The following is a 27,717-nucleotide window of genomic DNA, read 5'->3' on the forward strand; positions in this document are numbered from 1 at the left end:
TGATTTTTATGTAATCTGCCTTACTTTCTTTTTTTTTTTTTTTGTAATCTGCCTTTTTTCTTGTATAAATCCTACAGTACTCATTCATTAAGCAGTGGTTTAGTCTTCCTGCACAAAATCTAAAATGTCCTGGCTTGGGATATTTTACCCAGAAACTATTTCATATTTAAAAAAAAAAGTCCTGATTTTAATTCCCAGTATGGGGGCCGGGGTGCTAGTCCTTACACCATGGGACAAAAAGGTGGGAAATGATGTCCAATGGAAATTTCTTTTGTTTAAAGCTCTATTTAGTAGTTCTATTTATTTTGTGGGGGTTTTTTTCTTAGCTAAAATCTTGTCCATTAAAATTCCTTATTACAATTTCCTGTGAAATCATCACCCTGAAGCTGAACATAGTGGCACACACCTGTAATCCCAGGTACTCAGGAGACTGAGGCAGGATGACAAGTTCCACGCCAGCCTGGGCAACTTAGTAAGACCCTGTTTGAAAATAGAAAGGGCTAGGGATGTAGCTTAGTGGTAAAACACTCCTGGATTCAATCCCTGGCACCAGAAAAAAAAAATTGTCCTGAGAAAAACAGTTAACTAAAGTTATGAATGATTATTAACTCAATCACATGGCAAGATCAATCCTTAGTTTTCTATTTCATTCATTGTACAGAAACTGTTTTTTCCACTTTGTTAGGCATTCTACCATTTGCAGTTCTCTAATTCACATCAGCTTCACGTTCTGGAAAGTCAGAAAACACATTTGTTTGTGAGAGCAAAATGAGCAAGGCTTTTTTCTTGAAGCCTGACTGAGGCTGGCCCTATTCTAAATTTGTCACTGGGGTCTCTCAATTGGTCTTTATACAAATCAAGAGGAAAATTTAGCTTGAGACTATTTCCTGTTTACTCCCATGTTGATAATCGAATTAAAGGTGATATAGGGCCAGGGATTTAGCTCAGTGGTGGCTCACCTGCCTTCAAGCCCAAGGTCCTGAGTCCAATCCCTGGTACCAAAAAAAAAAAAAAGAAGAAAAGATGATATGGCCAGTGTGGTGGCAAATGTAATCCCAGCACTCAGGAGGTTGAGGCAGGAAAATCACTGTGAGTTCAAGGCTAGCCTGGACTACATAGTGAGTTCAAAGGCCAGTTTGAACTATAAAGTGAGACCCTATCTAAAAAAAATAAAAACAAAATGATATCCATCTTCGATGGCCCTAAATTAGCTTTAATCTCAAACTTGATAAATATTTCATTAAGGGCTAGCAATAATACTTCTAAGTATTTTTAGATAAGTGGCTAATCTGTTCGAACTGGTATATGTTATGGCAGACCTTTAATTAAAATTTGCATTTGCAGTATCTACTGATTTGAGAAATACTTAAAACGCATTGTGACTGGATACCATAATAGTATATAGGCTGCTGAACTAAATATATGTAGTTTTCTGTTTTGAATAAGATTATCCTTGTCAGTTCCCTGAATCATGCCCAATTTACATTTCAAAAATCAGCTACAGAGGTTGGAAAAAGTAACTTCAAGAAAATGTAGGATATATATATATATATTTTTTTTTTTTTTTTTTTGGTCCCAGGGATCGAACTTGGGTCCTTGCGCCTGGAAGGCAGGCGGCAGAACCACTGAGCTAAATCCCCAGCCCAAGAAAATGTAGGATATATTTTATGGTTGAAAGTTTTCACAAGAAAAATGAACTATTAAAATAAAATATATGCTATACTAAATAGCTGAACAAAGGAAATTCTGATATGTGGTGTGTGTGTGTGTGTTTGCCTGATAGTAGTTATGTTGCTGCAGATATGTGTGGGTAATATAGGACAAAGAAATTAACGGCTGAACTTGTGACTTCTTCCCTCCCTGTCTAAGCATTACAAGAATGCAAGCCATGATCACACAAAGCATACTGTATTACAAGAGGCCAAAACAGCATTTTAGTTTGATAGGTAACCAAGGGAACAAATGCTATCTATGGATGGTCTTTTCTGGCTGTCCAAACATGTTTGTTATCAGCATTGGCCTGTCAGGACTTGGCTTCTGATCTTAACCAGCTGTGTAGGAAGTAAGAAGTAGTCACTTCTTTTCTCTGTAAAATGGAATTGGACTAGACTATTTCTAAGGTCCTTCTAACTCTCAAATCCTTTGATTTAATGGTCCTGTGTTTCTATTCTGATTTGTGGTGTATTAGCCAGTTCACACGGCCAGCCAAGATCCAATCCAGATACCATGTGGCTCCTCCCCATTTGTCACAGTAATAACATATTTTGTCACCTTATTACATTGGATCAACATAATGGGAAGTTACTATGTTTTATCTTTAACTGACAAATAATAATTCTCTATATTTTTTTTTAAATAAGGAAGCGATATAGCATCTAACGTTTTCTAAAGACTAGGATATTCTGAAATATGCATTCTATTTTTACATACCTGAGTAAAACAGGTAATTTAAACACTATTTGTGTCCGAAGATACCGTGTTTGGAAAAGGCAAGCAGCTTCAGAAACTGTTTAAGTTGCTAATAAACAGAAGTTTACTGGATGGGAAGGATCACAATAACAGCAGTTTAGACAAGAAAGCTTTTTCCAAAGCTTGAAGCCTGGGCTAGGAATCCCACTCATGCAGTCTCAGGGCTCCCTGTAGCTGCTGCTATTGTCACACCCAGCACACTGCTAAAACCCCTCAATTACTGATCTCCTTGATTACAAATTGCAAGCTCCCGGAAGGCAATAATTGTCTCCTTCATTGAAGAAATGGTAGTGAACGGCCCATGGTTAGGATTCTATAAGTAACTGTTGGGTAGCTGAGGAATAAATAACCACCTATCCTAGGGCCAGCAGTTTAGATCAGCAGCACTGCACTGGGCCTGCCTGGCAAGAACAAGATCCTGAGTTTGATTCCCAGTACTGGAAAAAAAAACAAACAGCTATCCTCACTAATGTGCTAGGAGCAACTGCCACAGGCAAGAATAACACTATGTGACATAATCATAAGAGATACTATCATGCCTGGTGTTCACTGGTTACTGAGTGGGCATAGGTTCCCCTCTAAATATGATTGATAGAGTCTGCAGAAGTTCCCATTCAACAATGCCCTTCAGTATGATATTATACCTCCCAACTATGGATAGCACCAAAGGATACATGACATTTTGATGAGGCCATTTTGATTATTTATCCAACTCCTTACACATACTTCAGCAAAATTTACAATCAGTATTAGTCATAAGCAGCTAAGTACAAAGAAGGAATATTAATTCAAGACAGGAAAAATGAGTTGGTGTTAGCTATAGTTAGTAGGAAATTCCTCTGGCTATATTTTATAAGAATTAGGTGGAATATCTACCATGTAATTGCTTTGCATACTGTTTGGTAAAGTATTAACAATTCCCCTTCTGAGTGAGATTTTGACCTTGGTTAACTTTTCTAGCTCTGTTCCCCTGGCAACCTAATAGAGTCGCAAGTTAACTATGTTGCTAAGCAACATTACTTAGGGTAGAAATGACTCCTAAATGGTAAACTGCACCTGGACTGGATGTGGAGAACTGTAAATGCCTGATAGGAAGCCACAGCTTTGGGCTTCCCAAGTACAGTGACTCTTAGAACAGACATGTCTTTCATAGAAATCTCAGTGATTATGTCTATGGACATGTTATGAGATATTTGTTCCTGTGGGATAAGAGGCTTTTTAAACCAAAGCAGCTTCCACACTTGCCTCATCTGTCCGCTTTCACCTGAGTGACATCATATGGAGAGGTGCAGGGACTCCCGTAGAAGAACAACACCTGGTTCTTCACTGCTGCTGAGCTGTGCTTCCCATTCTATGTCCTTCTAAAAGAATCTCATGTTAAGCTTGGTGGCTTATGGGTCTGAATGTTTGTAAAAATTCATTTGAGGCTAAGTAGACCTCTGGAAGGCACTGTAGTACTATTCACTTGTTTTTCTGATAGTAGTAGAAGCCCCACAGGGGCTATGGGTGGGTAGGAAAAAATGTGTCACTGTCTGGTATGGGTTTTTTTTTCTGTTACCAAAGAAAATCCTGATCATACCCTTCTCAGCCTTCCTGACAGATAATCCGTATTCATCACACATCACCAAGGCATATTTCAAACTGATGCCTTCCCTCAAAATCCCCAAGCTTATTACTACTAAGCCTTCTTAATCAAAGCACATAATCCCCACACTGACCTCCACTGACAAAGGTCCACAGTCATATGATAGATATAACAATTGACCCCACCGAAGCCATAGCTGCCAATGAAGAGATGGCAATAGGAAAATTATGTACATGAGGGTCAAAACAGATGCTAAATGTTCACCTTCAGCTATGGAGATCCTGTATCATCTGATCACATGACAATATGACTTACTGTCATCTTTTAAAACTAACATGTTTAAAAAAAAAAAAACTAACATGTTAGCAACCAAGCAAACTACTCTTTCTCCTCCAAAACTTTACATTTTTCTCTACAGAAGCATCATTTGAACACAAGAACTCAAATTTCCAGTACTACAATGACAGGTTTGAGAAATATAGGAATATTAGGAAGAAAGAGAACTATAAAAGAAGCAAAAATCAATGAAACATTGTCTATCATACGGAACTGAATAAAGTGCTCCCATTTTGGGGTAGAGGATCCCATAATCACAAGAACGCACAAGACAAGCTCCAGAAATCAACAACAGGAAGTACAGTGGCAGTGTTCAAACAGAGACTTCTTGCCCATCCAGCCCTTTCCCCTCCCTACCCCCTTACGCTAGACTTCACAGAGATATTTCTTTCCCCAGTACACAAAGGATACAAAAGCAAACCTAGATAAAAATGCAAATAAAAATCTGAGTCCAATGGACAAAGGCCACCTCACTCTTCCCACTGCTCTCAGAATCAGCACATGCACCCCTACCTGGTGAATTCCTCTCAGCAGGTTTGTCAGGACATCAATGAACAACAACAAAAAACCATAACATCCTGAGCCACCAGAACACTCAACTTCACAACATTTTGCTGGCCATTAAGCAGCAGCTTTCTTAAAGAATATTCAAAGTCTAGTGGCCACCAAAATATTTACATTAGAACGACATCTTTCTGGGCTGGGGCGCTCAGTGGTGTCGCACCTGCCTCGAAAGTGCAAGGTCCTGTGTTCCATCCCTGGTACCAAAAAAAAAAAAGAATGACATCTTTCTGCCAAATGATCAGAAATCATAATGTTCAGGGTTGTTTCTTTTTCTATTTCTTTAATGTCTCAGTATGTAGCCCAGGCTGTCCTTGAACTCACAGTGATCCTCTTGCCTCAGCCTTCTGAGTGCTGGAATTCAGGCCCCAGCGTGTGTCACTACACCTGGCTTCAGGGTCATTTCTTTTCTTTTTTTTTTTTGGTACCAAGGATCAAACTCAGGTCCTTCCGCTTGAGCTTGCAAGGCAGGCCTCAGAATCACTGAGCTAAATCCCCAGCCCAAGGTAATTTCTTAATGATAACACTTAAACAAGTCTTATTTACACTCCTGCCCAACTCTTGAGAGTGGGGTCTCTATCCCCTAAGAGAAACAACATTCTAAGAATGCCACTTTTTAATTCCATTACAAGTAGGAATCTTGTTCTCATTCATGCATCATATGTACTATGGGACAAAAATATCCCTTTTTGGATTTGGACTGACTGCCAGTAAGATACCAGAATATAAACTTAACTATTAATGGTCTTTGTTGGGCCCAGCTGTGAATTTACATATTATGAAAATGTCCCAATAGGCTGGGCTATAGCTCAATGATAGTTCATTTGGTTAGCATGTGTAAGGCCCTGGGTTCCATTCCCAGCAAGGGGATTTGGGGGAGGCAGTTCCACAAATTAAACCTCAAAGACATTGTGATTGTATATACTAGCCATCAAATGTGAACATGTATTTAACAGAGGACCAGTTTATTATCTGATGGTCCAAATAAAGGAAGTATCTCTTTTAAAAGTGATAGAATTAGGGGCAGGGATTTAGCTCAGTGATTTTGCTGCCTGCTGCGCAAGCACAAAGACCGGAGTTCGATCCCTGGTACAAAAAAAAAAAAGTCATAGAATTCATAGTTATTACCAATGACTGGTCATATTGTGTATTACACAAATTCTAAACAGTCACCAAGAAATGCAACAATCAGACATCATGGAAGAAAGCAAATCACTTAAATGCTAAGTTTCATGTTCTGTATTCATCCCAATAATTATGCTCCTTTGTAATTTAACAAAAAGGTCAGAGTCTAGTTCTGGGTGTAAGAATCAGTTTCTACATCATAAAACAAAATCAGATGTTGGGCAAGGTCTGAATCACCTGGCTTCAGCCACAGAAAACAAAATTAAGTTCACTCATTACAGTTCATTTTAAAAATTCAACTTTAGAAGCCAAGCATGGTAGTGCACACCTGTAATCCTAGCACTCAGGAGGCTGAGGCAGGAGGATTGCCGCAAGTTTGAGACCACCCTGGGCTATATAGTGAGTTCAAGGCCAGCCTGAACTACATAGTGAGACCTTAAAGAAATAAACAAACAGGGAAAAATCCAACTTTGTTTTATAGTGGGCTTTCTGACATTTTGAACTGGACAACTCTTCGTTGTATGAGCCTGTCCTATGCATTATAGGATGTTTAGAAGGACCCCCTAGCTTCTACCCACTAGATGCTGGCAGCACCCTATCCTGTGTCATAACAACTTAGGACATCTCCAGACACTCCCAAATGTCCTCTTCAGGGTAAACTCGCTCCCCATTGAGAATCGCTGTCTTAACAGTGAAATCTCTAATGTGAAATTTTTTACTCAGTGATATGAATAGGTCACAGGATCACTGAAGAGGATCGTGGCACCACCAGAGACAGTAGACAGAGAAGTTGATCTGTGAGGTAGAAAAGTCATATTTAAAACATCAGAAATAAATAAGAAAGCAAAACTGACAAAATAAATCTTTGCAAAATAAATCTACATATCCATTTAAATTTCTTTTTGCTATGGTCTCTTTTTTAAAAATAACAGCTAACATGTTCGTTTCAGATAAGAAAATTTTCCTGGTCCCTGATCATTTTCAATGTATAACTCTGGATCTAGAATAATATTTTTCAATATGACCTGTGGACAAGACCAGTTTTTAGATTTCCAATCTTCTGCAGAACAATATGTGATCTCTCTGTGTGGCCTGGTATCTAGCTTTTGTCCAAGGCACTCACCAATTGCCACCTTGAGCTGGTCCATGCCCTGTTCAAGATGAGGCCACTGATCGCATGGGTAGGTGTTGCCTGTCACAGCAATGTCAAAGTTTCTTAAAAGTTGAGTGCAATGGTGGACACCTATAATTCCAGTGACTTGGGAATGCTGAGGCAGAAAAGATCACAAGCTCGAGGCTGGGCAACTTAGTGAGACTACCTCAAAACGAAAAAATGAAAAGGGGTGGGGATATATCTCAGTCCCCCCATGGTTCAATCCCCAGTACCACAGAAAAAAAAAAGTATCAAAAAATTTTCTTTATGCTTAATTTCTGATTCTCCTGTCTCAGACCACAATTTACAGAGCAGTGCCTGCCCGTGGCCGTAGCTTGAGAAGCACTGTCCTAGAAGTACAACTATGACTGAGAAGTATGATTCAACACTTTTCTAGGGCCTGGGAGCACAGTGCTGCAAAAAAACCCAACCCAAAACCAAAATTTTCTAACTCTTCAACAACCAGACTAACACTTACAAGCTAATTTACAATGCTTGTTTTTGTTCAAGAGGCACACACACACACACACACACGCAATTGTACTACCTTTTGAGACACACGGTAGTAAAATTACAGGAAAGCAAGAGGTTTCCTTTTAAAATCCATTTTGGGTATTTTAACGTATGACAAAATTATGAAAGTACTTTCAAGTACATCCTTTATCCCAAGTATCTCCTGCCCTTTAAAGAAGTTCAGCCCTGCCAGGTGTGGTGGCGTACGCCTGTAGTCCCAGCACTTGGGAGGCTGAGGCAGGAGGATTGTCATGAGTTTGAGGCCTGCCTGGGCTGCATAGTGAGTTCAAGGCCAGCCTGAACTACATAGTGAGACCCTGTCTCAAAAGACCAAAAAAAAAAAAAAGAGAGAGAGAAGTTCAGACTTTTTTGTTAAAATATGTGGGTGTAGGGTGGGTGAAATGCAGACAAGTTTTAAAACCTGTTCTATTAACCTTCTCTTTCCTTTGAGGTCTTTTAAAAGCTAAGTGATTTAGAGGACACTTGCCCTCCAATTAAAGTTCTGGGCATAAACTGAGTAAAACAAGGTCAAGAGGTGGCTACATTTCCAGGCTATACAGCAAGTCTCTGGGAAATGGCTGGGAAACAGGAGAGCATTTTGAGTTTAGTGAAGATGACTTGTTGTATATCAGAACACAGTGTGTGTGTGTGTGTGTGTGTGTGTGTGTGTGTGTGTGTGTGTGTAATGGACAAATACCAAACTAGACAGGGCTACCACTCATCCTGGGTCATAGGGTTTCTTTCTGGGGCAAATGTAAAATTTAATTCAACTGGGCAATCTAGGCTACCTTTAATAAGTCTTTCAGCTCATTTCCATGCTCATTTTAACATAAGTACTCCCAGCCTTTAAAATTACAGTCTTAGCTTTCAAGGGTAACTTTTATTATCATGTAGACAGACAGCCCTGCTTTACATCAACAAAACTTCCTCTTTCATACTTCATCAGAAAATTATGATGTGGAATCCATTAGGAGAGGGTTGGCAAAGGGAAGACTGATCCCCAAACTTTGAGTATTCTTACTACCTTTTCAGAGAAAGAGGATGATGACAAAGGAATGCAGAGGACTGAGACAATGTGAAAAACGAGCTTGGAGATTTTCTTCTCTTCCTAACCAGAGTTAGATGATAGTAGGAAAAACAAGAAGTTTCAGGTCCAACCTTGATTCACTCAAAATTAAAGGGTGGCCTCCAAAGCCCTCAGAAACCAAGAGTAGGACACTAAAAAGCCATTGGTCTTTTCAGTCACAAAACCCAGCCAAACCCAACAAAAGTGCAATTATAAAAAAAAAAAAGAAGCAATTATAGTGACAGTGAAAAAAATGTTCCTTTTAGGGCTCCACAAAATCAGACAAATGGTGGCTTTCACCACAGAATGAGCCAGAACACATTCTAAAACGTCTTCCCTTCCAATTTATTGCTATGTAAGTGTCTGGTGGTCTGATAAGTTGGACTGAATTTGTGGTCTGTCATCAGAACCCTCTTTGGCAGGGTCATTCTCCTCACCAGACTCCACATAGATTGGCCAGTCATTGTCTGTGTCACCCTTCTCCTGGCTTTCGGATGAAGCCTCCACCAGGCTAAGGTTAATGGGCATCAGATCATTGTCGTCCTCGTGAGTGTCTGTGATACAGGTGCAGCTGTCACATAGCCCAAAGCGCCGCAGCCCCTGAGACAAGTTGCTGGTGAAGGTTCTTCGGCAGCCCTTGCAGATGATTGGACGATTGGATCTGTGGACCTATGATCACAAGCAAATACATGTCACTTGAAAGGGGCTGAGCCATGCACTAGAGCCCAATGTGACTTGGCCCCTCCCTGACCCTCCCAGCCCCATTTCCTGTCCTCTTTCCCTTGTTCCCTCTGCCAGTCTGAGTCTCACCAAGGTCCTTTCAATCCTAGGGCCATCAGCCATGCATGCAGCATTTCCTCCTCCCTATCATCAGCTCTGCACCCCTCTCTAAGGCCTTTCAGAGAAGTCTTCCATGATGCTCTAGGTCAGCTTAGGTCCCTCAACTATATACTCTCACCTATATGTCTTCCTTTGTTGTACTTCTCACAGATCACTGGTAAAACTTACTAGGTTGTAAGCTCCAAGAGAGTGGGACAGAGGCGATCTCATTCATTCTTTTTTTTTTTTGGTACGGGGATCGAACTCAAGACCTTGTGCTTGTGAGGCAGGCGAGGTCCCACTGAGCTAAATCTCTGGCCCGATGTCATTCATTCTTGGATCCCTACTGCTTGGCATCTAAAGAGCACTCAGTGAACTGATCAGGATTTTAGACTTTTATAAAATATACCTTAGATTGTTCCATTATTAGGAAGGCAGATTTGTTAGATAGTAGATTCCCCAGATGTGTCAGCAGATGTCTCACCCTAACTTTCTCATTGATAAATACATTGCTTACTTAGGCGAAGAGCTTTGCATCCTAGAAAAGAGAAGCTGATCTCCTCCCACACTGCTCCCAAGGACAGCAGCCCCTCTGGAAAAAGAACTATGTTTCTAATGTGTGCAGTCTTCAGGAACTCCAGTCAGCAGGGGCTCTGAGAATCAATCAGAGCCTCTCTTTCAGAGGGTTCTGGATGCAGAATACACACAAGAGGAAGGAACAGCGGCTGTGGTGGCACAAGCCTGTAATACCAGCACATGGGAGACTTAGGCAGGGGAATCAAGTTCAAGACCAGCCTGAGCTACGAGTCAAGACCCTGTCTCAAAAAACAATAAACAAGGGGCTGGGATTTAGCTCAGTGGTTCTGGTGCCTACCTTTCAAGCACAAGGTCCCCAAAAACAAAAACAAAAAACAATAAACAACAACAACCAAGGAGGGCAGGACAGGGAGAAGCTGATGCAGAACAACCAACAATTATAACCATTCCAGTGGCTGAGGAGAGTGAGTGTAAAGTGGCATCTTATGGTGGCTTTGATTTGCGTTTACCCTATGAGTAATAATGTTGAAGAAATGTCTATTCAAATCCTTTGCCTGTGTTCAATTGGATTGTCTTCTCACTATTTTATTGTAACAATTATTTGTATATTTTAGACATATGTCCTATAAATGTTTTATCCCATTCTATGGGATTTTCACTTGTTTGCTTGTTTGTGGTACTGGAGATTAAATCCAAGGCATTTGCAGTGAGCCACATCCCTATCCTTTTTAAAATTTGAGACAAAATAAATAAATAAAATATAATTTGAGACAGGGGGCCAGGGACTTGGCTCAGCGGCACCATGCCTGCCTGGCAAGCACAAGGTCCTGAGTTCCATCCCCAGTACCAAAAAAAAAAAAAAAAAAAAAAAAAATTGAGACAGAGGGGTCTAAGTAACTGAGTGTAAAAAAAATTCTTAAATGTCATTGGCATATGTTTACTACTGATCACACTCACCATTGCGAGCTCGGACCTGTACATAACATATCTTAATTCTTTTGTGTCCCTTACCCCTTCCCCTTCCTCCCTCTTCCCAAAGCACCAAATTGCCAGGCTGGGCTAGAACTTGTGTTTCTCTGGTATCACCCTTCCAGAGTGCTGGGACTATAGGCCTGCAAAACCACGGCTGGCTCACTTTTTTCAGTGCTGGGCATTGAATCCAGGGCCTCATGTATACTAAGCAAGCCTTCATCCACTGAGCTATAACTCCAGCCCCATTTTTGTTGTCGCTGTCGGGTATTTTTGTTTGTTTTTTTGGTACTGGGGATCGAACTCAGATCCTTGCGCTTATGAGGCAGGCAGGAGAACCACTGAGCTCAATCCCCAGCCTTGTCGTTTTTTAAGACAGGGCCTCGCTCTGTAGCCCAGCTGGACTTAAACTTACAATCCTCCTGCCTCAGCTTCCCAAGAACTGGGATTACAGGCATGTGCCATCATGTCCAGCTTCCAGCCCCACATTCTCGATAGCATCCTTTGAAGTCCAAACTATTTTCATGTTGGATTTTCCAAAGATTGATTACTTTGTTCAAAGATGATCATAAATGCAAAATCTTTCTCATGGCCTGAATGTTCTGTAGCTGGTAGGAATTACCAGCCCACATGGAGACAGAATCCCATGGGCCAGCTAGTTAGAAGAGAAGTCCCCTTGGGCTGGAGCTCTCTTCACTGCCCACAGGTAGCTCTTAAATGGCAGCACCCCACTCCCACCCCGGGTTCTGCAATTTGTGAGAAACTGAGGATTCAGCTAACCATTTGTTTTAACTTTCTCTAAGTGCCACCAGCCCAGGTTTAATTCGGTAGCAGAAACATATGCTCAGAATTCTCTGAAAATCCCCCACCAGACGAAGAAGTGAACAACAAGCTACCTTTACCCTCGCATTAGGTAAGATGGGGAACAGCCCTCAGTGCAGGAACACTGCCAGTGAGACACTGTCAACAGGGCACTTACGCTCAGGGCGTGGCTCCGCAGGTGCTCCTGTCGGGTGAACCTCTTGCCACAGGTCTCACAAGGGTAGGGCCGCTCGCCTGTGTGGGAGCGGATGTGGCGCTTGAGGATGCCTTTCTGTTTGGCAGTGTACGGGCAGAAAGGACACTTGTGGAGCTTGATGGGGACCACCAGCACATCACCTGAGGAACCCAATGGATTGATTTAGCTGTATTGTAAGCAATGACAAACCCAGGCACTCTCCGATGGATGGATCTGGAGCTGGGGGATCTCACTGGCCAGATAGACAAGGAAGACACCAACCCTGCCACCAGCCAACAGTGAGACATTGTCTGTAGTTACAATCCTGTCTGGCTCTCAGTCAGTTAGAGGCTCAAGTGGGCTTCTAATATCAGGTTACTGCAGGGAACAACAAGAGGTATGAGCTCACATTTCTCTGAATGTGACTCACAGTCTGAAAAACAGCTTACTTACAACCACAGAACTACATACATGCTATCATGTGGATAGCTGGAAAAGCTTCCCAAAACAATACTCCTTCTCGGAATGTCTACTCTGTTTGATTTCATGGTAAAATGAGAAATGAGCTGGGCATGGTGGCACATGACTGTAATCTTAGCACTCGGGAGGCTGAAACAGGAGGATTGCTGTGAGTTCGAGGCCAGCCTGGGCTACATGGAGAGTTCAAGGCCAGCCTGAACTACAAAGCAAGACCCTGGCTCAAAAATAAAAAAAGACCAAGTGAGACTTTGTCAGGAACTGAACTGTGTCCCCACAGAAATTTATACCTTAAAGCCCTGACTTTTTTTTTCATTAAGTTTATTGGTACATTTTAGGTATACAGTACAGTTACATTCATCATTGGGATCTTGTACCTTTACATGATGTATCTTGGTTCTTATTTTTTCCCCATTCTCCTGCCCTCTCTTCACCCCCTCCACCCTTCCCTATTTACAAAGACTTTGTTTCCATTTTTTCCTTTTCTCATATTTTTTCTTTTCCCTTCTTTCCTTTCCCCTCCCCCTCCCACTTCCTCTACTCCTTTAGATCTTTTCTTCCTACTTCACATTATCAATTATACATTTTGATCTTTATTTACATTTTAGTTTTTTGTTTTTGGTACCAGGGATTGAACTCAGGTCCTTGCGCTTCCGCAGCAGGCAGCAAAACCACTGAGCTAAATCCCCGGCCCTACACTTTTAGTTTTTCATACCAGAGAAACTATTCGGTATTTACGCATGTGTGTCCTATTTATTTCACTTAAGAGTATCGCCTCAATATGCATCCATTTAGATGTAAATGTCTCTAGTTTCTCATTCTTTATGGCTGAGTAGTACTCCATTTTATTTTTTTAAAAATATCTTCTTTATCCAGTCTACAGTTAATGGGCAATTGGGCTGTTTCCAAGCTTTAGGTAGTACAAACTGTGCTGCTATAAACATGGGTGCACATATATCGCTGTGGTATGATTCTTTTAATTCTTTGGGGGAAGATACCCAGCAGGGGAATAGCTGGGTCAAATAGGACCTCTAGTCCTAGCTCTTTGAGGTATCTCCATACTGATTTCCACAGTGGTTGCACCAGTCTGCACTCCCACCAACAATGGAGAAGGGTTCCTTTCTTCCCACAATCCTGCCAGCATTTGTTATTGGTTGATTTCTTGATAGTAGCCATTCTTTCTGGGGTGAGGTGGAATCTCAGTGTTGTTTTCATCTACATCTCTCAAATGACCAGTGATGTTGAACATGTTTTCATATATTTATTTGCTGCTTTTACTTCTTTGTCTGAGAAATGTCTGTTCATTTCAGATGCCCATTTTTTAATTGCATCTTTTTTTTTAATTGGGTCTTTATATTTGGGGGGTCTGATTTTTTTTTTTTAGTTCTTTATATATTCTAGATAGTAGTAGACCTTAGTCTGAGGAACAGCTGGTAACAATTTTTTTCCACATTGTTGGTTTTCTTAGCTCTGTTGGTGGTTTCTCTTGCAGTGCAGAAACTTTTTTTTTTTTTTGGTACCAGGGATCGAACTCGGGTCCTTGCGCTTGTGCAGCAGGCGGCAAAACCACTGAGCTAAATCCCCGGCCCCAGAAGCTTTTTAATAAGATGAGACCCCAGTTGTTGATTCTTGTGCTAGTTCCCGTGCTACTAAGGATTTGTTTATACAGTCTCTTCCTATGTCAGTGTCTTCAAGAGTTCTACCTAACTTATCTTCCAGCAAGTTTAGTGTTTCTATTTTAATATTTAGAACTTTAATACCCTTTGATTTTAGTTTAGTGCATGGTGAAAGATAGGAGTCTGGTTTTAATCTTTGGCAGGTTGAAATCCAGTTTTTCCAACACCATTTATTAAAGAGGCTATCTTTCCTCCATTCACGATGGTTGGCTCCTTTGTCAAAGATGAGGTGGCTGAGTATGTCTGGAGTTGTTTCTGCATCTTCTAATCTATTCCACTGATCCTTGGGTCTGTTTCTTTGCCAGTACCATGTTGTTTTTATCACAGTGGCTTTGTAAGATAGTTTCAAATTGGGGATTTTGATACCCCAGCCATGTCTCTGTTGCCTAGAATTGCTTTTGCTACTCTAGGTCTCTTCTGGTTCCAAATGAATTTTTGGATTGTTTTCTCTAGTTCTGTGAAGTATAATGTTGGGATTTCAATCGGGATTGCATTGAATCTGTATAGCAGTTTTGGAAATATGGCCATTTTCGCTATGTTCATTCTTCCTACCCAGGAAAAGGGGATATTTTTCCATTTTCTTATATCCTCTTCGATCTCTTTTTTCAAAGTGCTATAGTTTTCAATGTAGAGGTCTTTTGCTTCCTTTGTTAGATTGATTCCTAGCTATTTCATTTTTTGGGATGTTATTGTAAAAGGAATTGTTTCCCTAATTTCTTTCTCAGTGAGTCTGTTATTTGTGTACAAGAAAAGCCCTAACTCTTGATGTGACTGTCCTTGGAGATACAGCCTTTAAGGAAGTAACTGAGGTTAAGTGAAATAACAAGGGTGAGGTTCTCTCTACTGCTAGGTTTGGGGGCATTATAAAAAGAGGAAAGGGGCAGGTGATTTAGCTCAGTGGTTCCTCAGCCTGCCTCCCAAGCACAAGGTCCTGAGTTCAATCCCCTGTACCAACCCCCCCCACACACACACAAAAAGAGAGGAAAGGACACCAGAGATAAACTGATATCTCTTTCTCTCTCTCCCTACCCCCTCTCCCACCTAAGGCTCACACAGAGGAAAGGGTATGTGAGATACAATGAGAAGGTGGCTTTATGCAAACCAGGAAGAGAACCCTCACCGAAAAATAATCCTGCCTGCACTTTGATCTTGGACTTCAAGCTTCAGAACTGTGAGAGAATAAATTTCTGTTAAGCTACCCAGTTTATTACACTCTGTTATAGCAGCCAGAGGTGACAAATACAGATCCTCTGGAGTGATCTCATTACCTTCAAAAGTTTGAAAAGCTCCTATGATTGGGTCAGGCTTTTGGACCAAAACTCGTGCTTTCTTAGGAGTTCCTAAGAATTTCTTCCAGGAATATGTAGAAGAGCTTTGCTATAATGCAGGCCTTAAATTGTTTGAAATTCATATTAACTCTCTATATATGATTTTCTTTTCCTTCTTTTTTTTGAGACAGGATCTCACTATGTAGTTCAGGCTGGCCTTGAACTTACTATATAGCTCAGGCTGACCTCTAACTTGTGGGGTTTCCTCCTGCCTCAGCCTCACAAGTGCTGGGATTACAGGCATGTACCATGGGCAACTCCATGTATCTGAAATCATCAAATAGTTAGGAATTCATAATCATGTTCCAACTATTTTTCCCACGCTGTTCATACAACCATTAAAGTGACATCATAATTATCATCCACTGTACAAAACCTCTCAAGTTTTTGGAGTTACGTTTATTGTATTATTCTGAGATTTGTTCTTTCTATCATGCCCTTCCAGATTTACAAATTAAGCTGGGTGTGCTAGTGCACACTTGTAATCCTAGGACTTAGAAGGCTAAGACAGGAGGATCACCACAAGTTTGAGACCAGCCTGGGGTACATTGTGAGTTCAAGGGTTGATCTGGGGCCGGGGATTTAGCTCAGGCTGGGGATTTAGCTCAGTGGTTCCGCCGACTGCCTTGCAAGCTCAAAGTACCAAGTTTGATTCCCGGTACCCCCCAAAAAAACTACATTAAGGGTCAGCCTGAATAATATAGTGAGATCCTGTCTCAAAAAAAACATTTACAACATTAGTCATCATATCATCAACTACAACACTAACACCTCAAGCTTTCTGGGTACCAAAACCTGGGTTCAAGTCCTGGCTCTACCACTCACCAAATGTGTGGCCTTGGACATCTCAATTGACTTCTCTATGCTTCATTTTTCTCATCTGTAATATAAGTATAACTATAGTTCCCACTTCATAGGATTGTGGTAAGAATGAAATGAAATAACACCTAAAGCCCAGCACCTGGCATAAGGTCAGCATTTGCAAATGTTAATTGTTTTATCATCATCATCATCATCATTTCCCCAGCATTTCTTCACTAATTATGCAGTCCAGGTTCTTGCAGTCTCTTCCAACACTGAAGTAACTCTTCTCAGGAACCATCTCAAGACACCTAAAAGGGATTTGTCTTCTTTGGAGGACTGCAAAAAGTATGACAAGAAAAATTCCCAGGGAGAGTTTGACATACTTTTGTGTAAGGGTGGAGACTATTCTCTTTGGTTCCCATTCTGATAATGCCTAACATTTTGCAAATCTATGGTCATTCCAAAATCTGTTTCCTCAGATAAAGCAGCATCTTGTAGCTCATCACTGCATAAAGAAGTAGGATATGGTCTTTCTCCCCTATCACACTACAGGCTCTGAGGTGCTTGTAAAAAAGTCATAATAATAAAAAAAGAAAAAAAAATCATAATTATTTGTTTCCTGGGATAAAAGAAGCCATTCAGAGTTCATCCTCCTGATCATTCCTCTGGTGTTGTGTAATCTTTCATTTACTCCATCAGCCTGACCTTGTACTATACTCTTGATTATTTACAAAAACATAAAGTAAAATGGCCCAGCAGAAGTCCTTGGGAAAAAAACAGCTGTCAACTGTTTTTCTATCTGGGGTGTGTGTGTGTGTGTGTGTGTGTGTGTGTGTGTGTGTGTGTGTGTGTGTGTGTATTATAAGGAATTGAACCTCGAGTTTCATGCACACTAGGCAAGCTCTCTGCTACAGAGCTACATCCTGAGCCCTTATCTCTTCATCAGAGAGCTATGCATTATCTCATCACTTTCCATTCTCTCTTATGCTCTGACTTTCTAATACAAGGGATGATCAAAATATATGGTGAATGTTTAAAAAATTTTAAAAATTTATTGCAGTAAAAGAAAGACACATTGCTATGAATCCCCTTTAAAATACTCCCCTTTGCTCCGAACACACTGATCCCATCATTCTTCCCACTTTCTGAAGCAGTTTTGGAAGTTCTCTTTCATGTCTTTACAAGGTGTGATAATACAGTAAATGTCACTGCCAAACACCACCCAAGCAAGAAAAAGCAGGCTCATAAAAACATTACGGGGTGTCCTCATTCATCTTGTTCACCAGAGCTGGCACCATGCAACTTCTGGCTCTTCCACAAAGTCAAAATGACTGTGAAAGGTGAACTTTTACAATCAATTCAGATCACTGCGGCAGCCATGACAGTGCAACTAAAGATACAAAAAAGGACTTTCAGAACTGCTTCAGAAAGGGGCAAGAATGATGGGATGAGTAGGTTTGAAGCAAGGGGTAGTATTTTTAGGGGGACTAATGGCCATGTGTCTATTACTGTAATACATTTTTAAAAATTTAAACATTCACCATAGTTTTAAATCATACCTCATACAACAGTTCACTTGAATGACTTTTACATGCCATGCACTGTGTTAAGGTTCATTTTTACCAAGATCTTTGCTTCCTCCCTCAAGAAGTTGGGTCCAGGACTGGGGATGTAGCTCAGTGGAGCTGTGCCTGCCTGGCAAGCACAAGGTCCTGAGTTCAATCCCTGGTACTGGGGGAAAAAAATGTAAATAAATAAGTTGAGTGCAGCAGGAGAGAAAGAACTGTAAACATTTTATACAATATGATGTAATATATGCAAAGTTCATGTGATGAAGGAATATAGATAAGAAAATAAGAGAAAAAACTCCCTTCCCTGTTGGAACTGACATGCTAAGGAACTTACAGAGCAGATAGGATTTTAAGCAGGACAGGTATATAGTCAGATTTCATGGCCATATTTGGCTTTTAAAAGATCTCTCTGGGGACAACCTACAGGGGACAAAGAGCCTGGGTGAGACACGGCATGAACTACAACAACGGTCATGGGTTTGGCTCTAGAGGAGGCAACACTGAGAAGTACAATGAACAGTACTTGATACCACATTGGCAGGGGTAGGGGGAGAAAAGGACAGAAACACTTCTACGTGATGTAGATTCTAAGCTGACTGAGAGGATTAAGGTGGAATGATCTGAGGCAGGAACACAGGAGGAAAGCATGCAGAGAGGGAAAGAGGAGTGGATTTGGAGTTCACTGTGTTTGAGGCACATGCAGAGCACCCACGGGAATCCCAGGGTGGGCAGGTCGCTAGGGAGCGAGGGAAATGTATCTGCAGATCCATGGGAGTGATGGCTCTGACTGAGCCCTTGCTCTACCCTGAGCGCCTGTTTGCTTGCTGGCCGACCCAGCAGCCCTGACAACCTGTGTCTGAGCAGGATAGGTTCTCCTTGTGCTGAATTCCATTTCCACACTGCTGTCTCTCACTGCTTCCTGAAAACCCAAATGCTTTTTGAAGCTGATGTCAGCTGATGATCCCCGTGGTGCCCCTCACTGCTATGGTCATCCAGGGCCCCAGGTTTCTCCTTATTTCTTGGAGATGCCACCACATCTCCTTGCACAATTCTTGGTGTCAATACTGAAAATCACCCTTCCAACACTCTGGTCTCTCTCCCTTAACCTCTCTCCCTCCCCAAATCCTTGTTCTCTACCCCACCTCAGCCACCTGATCCTAGACAATCAACAGATCTCAACTCTGCCTACATATTACAATCACCTGGGAAACTTTAAAAAATAATAATAAAATTTTTTTTTAAAACCTGATGTTCAGTCCCCAACCCAGGCTAAAGGGGGGGGTGTGTGTGGAACAAGTACTGTATTTTAAATTTTATTTATCTATTTTGGTTTGTGTGTGTGTAAGTATTTTGAGGGGGTTTTTTTCTTTTCTTTTTCTTCTTTTTAGACAGAGTCTCCCTAGGTAGGCCAGCCTGGCCTTGAACTCACGGCAATCTTCCTGCCTCAGCCTCTTGGGTACTACAATTACAGGCATGCACCACCATGCCTGGCTTATCTATTTAGTTTTGTGGTGCTGGGTATTGAACTCAGGGCCTTCCACATGGTAAACAAGCTCTGGCCTATGCTGTGCCACTGAGGTACACATCCAGCCCAGCATTATATTTTTTAAGTGGACCTCCTATTCTAGTGTACAGTCAGGGATGAGAATCATGACCCCAAAGCTCCTTGCCTCCTTCATGGCTGAAACAAAGCAACTTAACATCACTGGAGAAAAATATACAACTGTGTGTTCTAATCTCATTTTAAATACATGACCACTGACCACATAAGATCCTTTGGAGGGGCTGGGGATTTAGCTCAGTGGTTCTGCCACCTGCCCCGAAAACACAAGGACCTGAGTTCCATCCCCAGTACCAAAAAAAAAAGATCCTTTGGATCTGGCAGGCATGGTAGTACACACCTGTAACCCCAGCACTCAAGGCAGTTTGAGGCCAGCCTGGGCTACATAATGACTTCAAGACCAGCCAAATTGCAGAGTGAGACCGTCTCAAAAACAAAAGCAAAGAGCCAAACGTGGTGGTGCACACCTGTAATCCTAGAGCTCAGGAGGCTGAGGCAAGAAGACTGCCAAGTGTTTGAGGCCAGGCTGGGCTACATAGTGAGTTCAAGGCCAGTCTGCACTACATGGTGAGACCTTGTCTCAAAAAACTGAAAACCAGAGGCTGGGAATTTGGCTCAGTGGTTCTGGCGCCTGCCTCGCAAGCACAAGGTCCTGAGTTCGATCCCTGGTACCCAAAAACCTGAAAACCAAAACCAAACCAAACGAAAAAAAAGATCCTTTGGATCTTCCCAGGCATCCTAGCCATTTCCCTGGTCCATTCACTCTCCTACTCTTCTCAATAACTACTTTACACCTTCTCTTTGCTCAAAACTCCCACCTCTCCTTTCTCACTTTTAGCTGTATCCTTACTTCTTCAACTCATTGAGAAAAAAGAGCTGTCAAATCTCTCAGCCACTCCCCCAACCACCTATACAAATGCATATCATCTTGTTTTCTTTTTTTTTCTTTTTTCTTTTTCTTTTTTTTTAATATATCATCTTATTCTCATTCCTGCTTTTTTTCCTATGAATGAATCATCTTTCTTCCCATCTAAGATAAACCCTTTCATCTGTATATGGGACCCCAACTCCCTCCACTCCAGCAACTATCCCCATCTCTTCCATCATAATTATCCCCCTTGCTCCTGGATCCTGCCCATCAGTTAATAAACATGCTTTTATATCCTCCACCTGAACGAAAACCTTGCCTTAACATTCCCCTCTAGCTATTGGTCCATTTCTTTGTTGCCTTTATAATAAAACCCCTTTAAAGAAACATCTTTGAGGGGCTGGGGATTTAGCTCAGTGATTCTGGCACCTGCCTCACAAGCGCAAGGTCACAAGTTTGATCCCCGGCACCAAAAAAAAAAAAAAAAGAAAAAAGAAACATCTTTGATATCTTTTCATCTGTTTCTGAAGTTCTCTTTACTCCATTAAGACATCTGTCCCCACAACTCATTTATACTGCCTTTGACAAGCTCACCAATGACCTCCCCATTAGACATAGCCACACATAGCACTAGATATAGTTGATTTCTCCTTGAGACACGTTGTCCTCTAGGCGTCATCTCTTTCTTCATTCTCCTCCTACCTCATTAGCTGCCCATTCTTGTTCTCTTTTGCTGGATCCTCCCTATTTTCCTGAACTCCAAATGTTGGTGTTCCCAGGGACTGAGTCCTTAGATCTCTTATCTTCTCGCAGGTCCCTGAGTTCATGGGATATATAGTTTTGAATTCTGGGGCTCCACTCAGGACTCCAAGTCTATATATCTCAGCTCTGACTCTCCCCAGAACTCCAAATTTATCTATGACATTGCTTACCAAACATCTCCACTTGGATGGCCAACAGGCATCATGAACATCACACATTTAAAGATTTTTTGTTTCTCTCTTTTTTTTTTTTTTTTGGTACTGGAGATCAAATTCAGGTCCTTGCACTTGCGCAGCAGGCGGCAAAGAACATTACACATTTAAATCAACTGCTCAAGTTAGAAACCTTAGGGTCAGCCTCAACTCCTCTTTTCCTCCAGCTGCTCATATAGGTCATTAGCAAACCTGCTTGGCTCAGTTTTTGAGAAACAGCATAGCCCTGACTCAACTAGATTTCAGCTCTCTAGTGCTACTGTACTGACTCAGGGAACATAGATACCTCACCTGAGCCACTGCCGTCCCTTCCCAAGTGGCCCTCCGGCTCCCATGCTTGTTCCCCTATTGTCTCTTCTCCACACAGGATCCAGAGGGCTCCTTTAGTTATCTATGTCATTTCAGATCACTCTTTGCTGAGACCCTCTGGCAGCTTCTCATCTCAGAATAATATCCAAAGGCCTTCCCGTGGCCTGCAAGGCCCCCCTGGCCTGCCCTCACCTAGCCCCTTGGACTTATCCTCTATACTTTTCAATCTCACAAGGCCCACTAAAGCCACTCCAGCATCCTTGCTGCCCCTTTTGTTCCCTCACAAGTATGATCTGCACCCGGGCCTTTGCACTTTGCACTTCCCTCTGTTTCTCCCTCGTAACTGTGTTGCTTTCCTGAATAGCTGTTTTCTGCTCAAAGGAAACTTGTTGAAAGTGTCTTCCTTGCCAATACTAAATAAAGTAGTCTCTTGGCCAGGGATATAGCTCAGTGGTGCCATGCCTGCCTGGCAAGCACAAAGTCCTGAGTTTGATTCCTGGTACCGGAAAAATATGAAAATAAAGTAGTCTCACTTCTTATTAACTTTTCACTAGTTTAGTTTTTCTTTCTTAAGACTTATCCCTAACTGACACACTTACTCCATTTGCTGGTTGTCTGTCTCCCTAAGTAGAATGTCAGGGACAAGGACTGTCTTTTGTACACTGTGATTCGTATTGCCCGGCATGAAGCACAATAAATACCTGTTCAATGAATGAACAAACGAAGAATGATTTGATGTCAAAGAAGGCAGCCGCTGCCACCTGCCTTGCAAGCACAAGGACCAGAGTTTGATCCCCAGTACCAAAAAAAAAAAAAGATGCCAGCCAATGATGGAATGCTGGATACAGTGACAGTAAATAATTCCATGATTAGGTTGAAAAGGAAGGGGTAGTGGTAAGAACAAATGATACTCACTGTATCAGGAACCAGGCAAGAAAAGAATTTCAAAGAAAGAGTTCAGATTCAACTTCTATCAGGGTCTATCTACCTGAACACCACTCCCTGGATTAGCCCTAGAAATGCACAGCTGACCTCACGAGAGCAGTTTCAGCGGTGGAGGGAGGAAGCCAGACTGCAGGAGGCTTAGCAAAGAGCAGGAAATAAGACAGTGAACTTTCCCAGTAGAGGTGGGAGATGCTGGAGTTGGGGGTAGGAGAGGGGAGTCTGGGGGAGGAGAGGCAACCGGAAGACCTTAGGTTTTGATAACATTTGCTAAAGTCATGGATGAGCAACGCTGATACCTAACAACTGCAGCAGCTTCCTGTCTGGTCTCCCATCCCTACAACATCCTGTGCTAAGGCCAAATTAATCTTCTTTGAGCATAGATCTTGCCCACTCCCAAGCTCAGAACCTACCCTAAACTCCCGTGTGCCTAGAGATAAAGCTTCAGCTCAGCATTTAGGTTTTCCATGATCTGATTCCAATCAAGTACTCCCTACATCTCTCTTCTTACCCTGGTATGCCACGTTATGAAGTTGCCCTGGTCTCCCAGTAGGAAACCAGCTCTCCTATATGCACACACCTCTGAGTGTCTTTCAGCACCCAAAAGTGAGGATGTAATTGTAAAACATGTCTTATCTCTTCTAAGACACCATCAGTTCTTTGACAGCTGCATCCATGCCAGACTGATCTTAATGTCTTTGCAAGGCAAGTGCTCAAATATTGGAGCAAATAAGGAATAACCCCACTGCGTAGGCCTTGGTACTTGGCGCTGATTTAGCCTGGAGCTGCGTAAATGAAATCAAAAGTTGACAGATAAGAGGCTCGGCCAGGGCGCAGGTGGCCGCCTCCCCGTCACGGCACCCGGCAGTTAGAAGCCTGATTCTCCTCCTGATCAGGGCTGGACTTGAACGACTGCAGCGGCGGCGGCGCAAACCGGAATTACTATTGCTTGGCACTTCTGTTTACAGGCTGAGAGGCTGAGAACAGAATGACTGCAATGAAATCCTGAGCCATTTGGCCGCCTTCGCAGTTTCTCCACTGAGTGAAATGAAGCCTGCCCAGTTTTCCAAATTAAGCTGTGCCATTTACTTACCAGTTCTGCGCTCTCAGGAAATACAGTAAGCCCTTCCCAGCCTCAGTTTCTCCACATGTCCTCTGCCAAACGCTTGGGGCATTAGGAGGGTCTAGCGGATGTGAAAAGAGTGGTCACAGCCTGTAAAATGCTGCTGGGTACATGGAAAGAATTTCAACCAATTCCCACAGTGTGTTCACTGAAGCAGTCAGTATCTTAACCAAAAGCTACTTAAAGCAGTTTCTGAGGACCAGAAGCGGTGTTTTCAAGTTTCTTAAATCTAGTTTTAATCAGACATATGGTGTATCTTTGTTTAAAAAAAGAGAGAGGGGCTGGGGATTTAGCTCAGTGGTTCAGCTGCCTGTCTTGCAAGCACAAGGTCCTAAGTTCCATCCCTGGTACCAAAAAAACCCACAACTAAATGGCTTTCACTATTCAATATTGAAGGTAAAATCAGAACTGTGATTCATTCATTAATTCCTTGGCTTGAGGTTCTGGAGTCAACTTTCATCAGTAAGATGACAGACAAGTTGGTTTCCATCTCCTCCCAGAAGCCTTGCTCATCAGTTAAGGAGAGTTAACCACATTAATTTCTCTTTTAGACTTGCTCAAGGAAACAATCAAGTTCTCTTCAAACACAAATCCCTAGGGGCTAAGAGTGTAGCTCAATGGTAGGGTACGTGCTTTGCATCCTTGAGGCCCTAAGTTCAATCCCCAGTACCAACACATACAAATCAGACACACACATGTACATACAAGCCTACAAAAGGATATAAAGAATTGACTCCATGAAGACAAACAGCATAAATCTCCTTTGTCATAGAACATTTTATCAGATGTGAGAAGATATTTTGGCAACCTTCTCCGCTGGGCCTCACAAAAATTCAGGGAGAAAAGCAGAGCAAGGATGACTATTCTCCTTTCAAAGATGACACAACAGGGTTGGAAAAGTTCAGTTATTTAACCAAGGTCCCACTGCTGGTTAGTGGAAGAGAGGGACATCTTTGCACGTCTTCAAATTGCCCTCAACATGCTCACACAGCCAGCCATCAGTATCCACCGATTCAATCAACCACAGATCAAAAATATTTGGAAAAAAGCGTGTCTACAGACAACATGTAGACTTTTTTTCCTTGTCACTAGTCCTTACTATTACATAACAAATATCCACATAGCATTTTCATTACAATAGGTGCTGTAAGTAAATCATCTAGAGATGATTTAAAGTATGCAGGATGATTTGTGTAGGTTGTATGCAAACATTATACCATTTTATATACAGGATTTGAGCATCCATAGATTTTCTTATTCAAGGAGAATACTGGAACCAATCCCTCATGGATAAGGAAGGAGGACTGTCTTCTGGTTGTAGAGGTAAAATACAGAAATCATGAAGAAACAATGCCCCATGCACAGAAGAGACTCCATTAATACCTATTGGTGGTGGTAGTAGTGGCACCATGACAGTGATAGTGGAAATGACATGGCAATGGTGACTATGATCATGATGATGGAGAACACAGGCACAGAGGGTACGTGCTAAAGGACCAGAAATGATGAGTGTTAAGGGAGCTCACCTGAGTCCTCTCCATACCAGTCAGTCTGAACGTCCATCATGGAACTCATGGCTACTCCCACACCTTCTGGTCTTCCCTCCAAACCTCGAGAAAAGTGATGGTCAGCGTCATCTTTGCTCTGGACAGCACCATTGTGCAAGAGAGCCTCCAGGAACTGCTTCACGTGATAGTTACTATAGGCCAACTCCATGGCTTGGCCTCTGGGCAGGCTGTCCTCCACATGGGCCAGGCTCAGTGGGGCTGTGTATGGCTGCAGCTGCTCCCCAACCTCCACCTCCACCTCCGCAGCATCGAATTCCACCTTGGGCTCTACTTGTTTGGACAGAATAGAGTGGTCGCTGTCAGCCGAGCCACTGCCATGTCGATCTTTCACCACCAGTTCCAAGGGGTGGCAGTCCCCACAGTCATCACAAGGAGACTCTCTTCTATAGTTCACACTCTCTTGTCCTTTGGCAGGGGAAGAGACCAAGCTCTTGGTACCACAAGAGGTCCCCTCCTTGCCTAAACTGGGGCTTCCACAGTCAACGTGATGGGCTGCAGCCGCTGCTGCAGCTGCTGCCACCGCTGCAGCCACAGCAGCCTCCTTCTCCATCTTTCGGCAAATATCAAGGGAAGACCTGATGTAGGTCTTGCAGAAATTCACCACGTCATTCATCTGCAGGTAGCTGGCAGCTGACATAACTTCAATTACATTCTCCCCACACAAATCCAACTTCCCAGAATAAAGGAAATCTAAAATGGTGGAGAAGGCATCAGAGGTGACAATGTCTAAGGAGGCAGTGCTATGTTGCTCGCTGTCCTGGATATAGTGAATGAGCAGGGCCCGGAAGTAGCCGCTGTTAGCAAACAAAATGTTCCTGTGGGCCTTGAAGATGCGCCCTTCCACAATGATGCTGCAGTCGCAGAAGAAGTCCCTCTTCCTCTGTTCATTCAGCTCCCCCAAGAGCTTGGCATAATAGGTCTGCATCTCCATTTCTCCACTGGCTGCTGCTGCTCTGGAGTAGCCTGTATCTCTGCCAAGATTTTTGTTACGTTAACTCACAAATTTCAGCCTTACAAAAACAAGATGTTCATTTATAAAAAAAATTCTTCTGAAACCATTGGTTCAATAATGTCTTCAATTCCCAGTACCGGAAAAAAAAATAGTGTCTTTATGATACAGGTTCTTTTGAATCTAATAAAAATGAGCAGCTATCCAACTGTGCTAATTGATGAAAAACGAATAAAAAATAACTATAGATAACTGCATGGGGGCACAGTCCTTAATGGTTTATATAGATTCTAAGACTTTTTAAAAAATAACTCTATAAGTACTAATATTGTTCCCATTTTTCCAAAAAGGAAATTGAAGATAGGAGATGACCTAGCTGTAATAGAGCCAGGACTCAAAACTGGGTCTGTCTGCCTCTAGAGTCAATGCTCTTGTGCATTGTATTCCACTTTCATCAAGACTCAAATTATCGAAAATACCTAAATCTACATTTATTTATTTATATATTTTTCAGTACCAGGGATCAAACTCAAGACCTTACACTTTCCAGGCAAGTGTGGCACAGAAAATACCTAAATCTAAAAGTATAGTTCAGTCTCAGTGTCCCAATGTGGACTTTGCAACTGGCAAACACAGGCTTAGCTCACACTTTTTATCATGACTTTGAGAAAATATCTGGAGGATCCCTGGGCTAGTCAGCATGCATTGCTCATTCTAATGGTTCCAGTGCCCTTGTAGGCCTCTACAGGACCACCTTTCCCCATTCGTGGCCAATGTGCTTTACACAAAGTTGGCACCATCCCCAGGCTCCAAGTACATCAGATGTAATACAGGCTACTACACTCGCTGTATCCCACCCTTTGACCACCAGTGATTGGCCCAGAGATGGCTACATGGCTCGGTTAGAGCCTATGGAAAACAATGAAACATTTGCTGGCCTTTCAGAAAAAGCGCACTCTCCTCTGGGGCCATACAGACGTGAGGGATGCTGCAGCCTCACCACCAGGGAACCAGCCTAACAAAGACAGCAGGCCAGTCAGTTAACAGAAACTAGGGACACCATCTGAGCCCCAGCTCAAACTGTGCCAGAAGCCAATTAAGTCCCTTTTTTGCTTTAGCTAGTCTGAGCTGCATTTTCTATTGTTTGCAACTGAGAGACTCCTAACTGACTGAACTCCACTACCTTTAGTTAATTCCTTCCTATTATTTCTCTTTGGGCCCTTCTTTGTCAGTGGACTATAACCCCTTGGAAGATACAAGCCATGCTAACCCTCAGCACCTGGCACTTTTAGATAAAGTATGTTTGCTAAGTTAAAAACAACATTCCTGGGCCGGGGATTTAGCTCAGTGGTTCCGCTGCCTGCTGCCTGCCGCGCCTGCCGCGCCTGGCCTGCCGCCTGCCGCCTGCCGCGCCTGCCTCACTTCCGAGTTCAAGCC

General features: G+C 42.3%; 1 protein-coding gene across 2 annotated transcripts; it reads right to left on the reverse strand.

The window, feature by feature from the left end:
- Nucleotides 1-27,717, reverse strand: Zbtb8b (zinc finger and BTB domain containing 8B). Of its 2 annotated transcripts, XM_087215372.1 has the most exons (4): nucleotides 25,290-27,717; nucleotides 12,113-12,291; nucleotides 9,246-9,477; nucleotides 1-6,871 (listed from the first exon to the last, which is right to left on the reverse strand). In XM_087215372.1, exons 1-4 carry the CDS (start codon nucleotides 26,260-26,262, stop codon nucleotides 6,813-6,815), a joined length of 1,443 nt encoding a protein of 480 aa, XP_087071498.1. In that variant the 5' UTR covers nucleotides 26,263-27,717; the 3' UTR covers nucleotides 1-6,812. The 2 variants fall into 2 exon arrangements, with proteins under 2 accessions (XP_087071498.1, XP_004850919.1); XM_004850862.3 differs by lacking the exon at nucleotides 1-6,871 and having other exon boundaries at nucleotides 6,883-9,477.

The sequence above is a fragment of the Heterocephalus glaber genome, unplaced genomic scaffold (genome assembly GCF_053883595.1).
Source record: "Heterocephalus glaber isolate CG9 unplaced genomic scaffold, H.glaber_assembly_v1.0 deba00001452, whole genome shotgun sequence".
Classification (NCBI taxonomy): Eukaryota; Metazoa; Chordata; class Mammalia; order Rodentia; family Bathyergidae; genus Heterocephalus; species Heterocephalus glaber.

Excerpts from the sequence above, each read along its gene's own strand:
- Zbtb8b (XM_004850862.3), bottom strand. The coding sequence starts at position 26,262 with ATGGAGATGCAGACCTATTATGCCAAGCTCTTGGGGGAGCTGAATGAA. Across the intron at positions 12,292-25,289 it reads CTGGTATGGAGAGGACTCAG|GTGATGTGCTGGTGGTCCCC; the intron begins GTGAGCTCCCTT and ends TGGGTTCCTCAG. Across the intron at positions 9,478-12,112 it reads TGCGGAGCCACGCCCTGAGC|GTCCACAGATCCAATCGTCC; the intron begins GTAAGTGCCCTG and ends TTGTGATCATAG.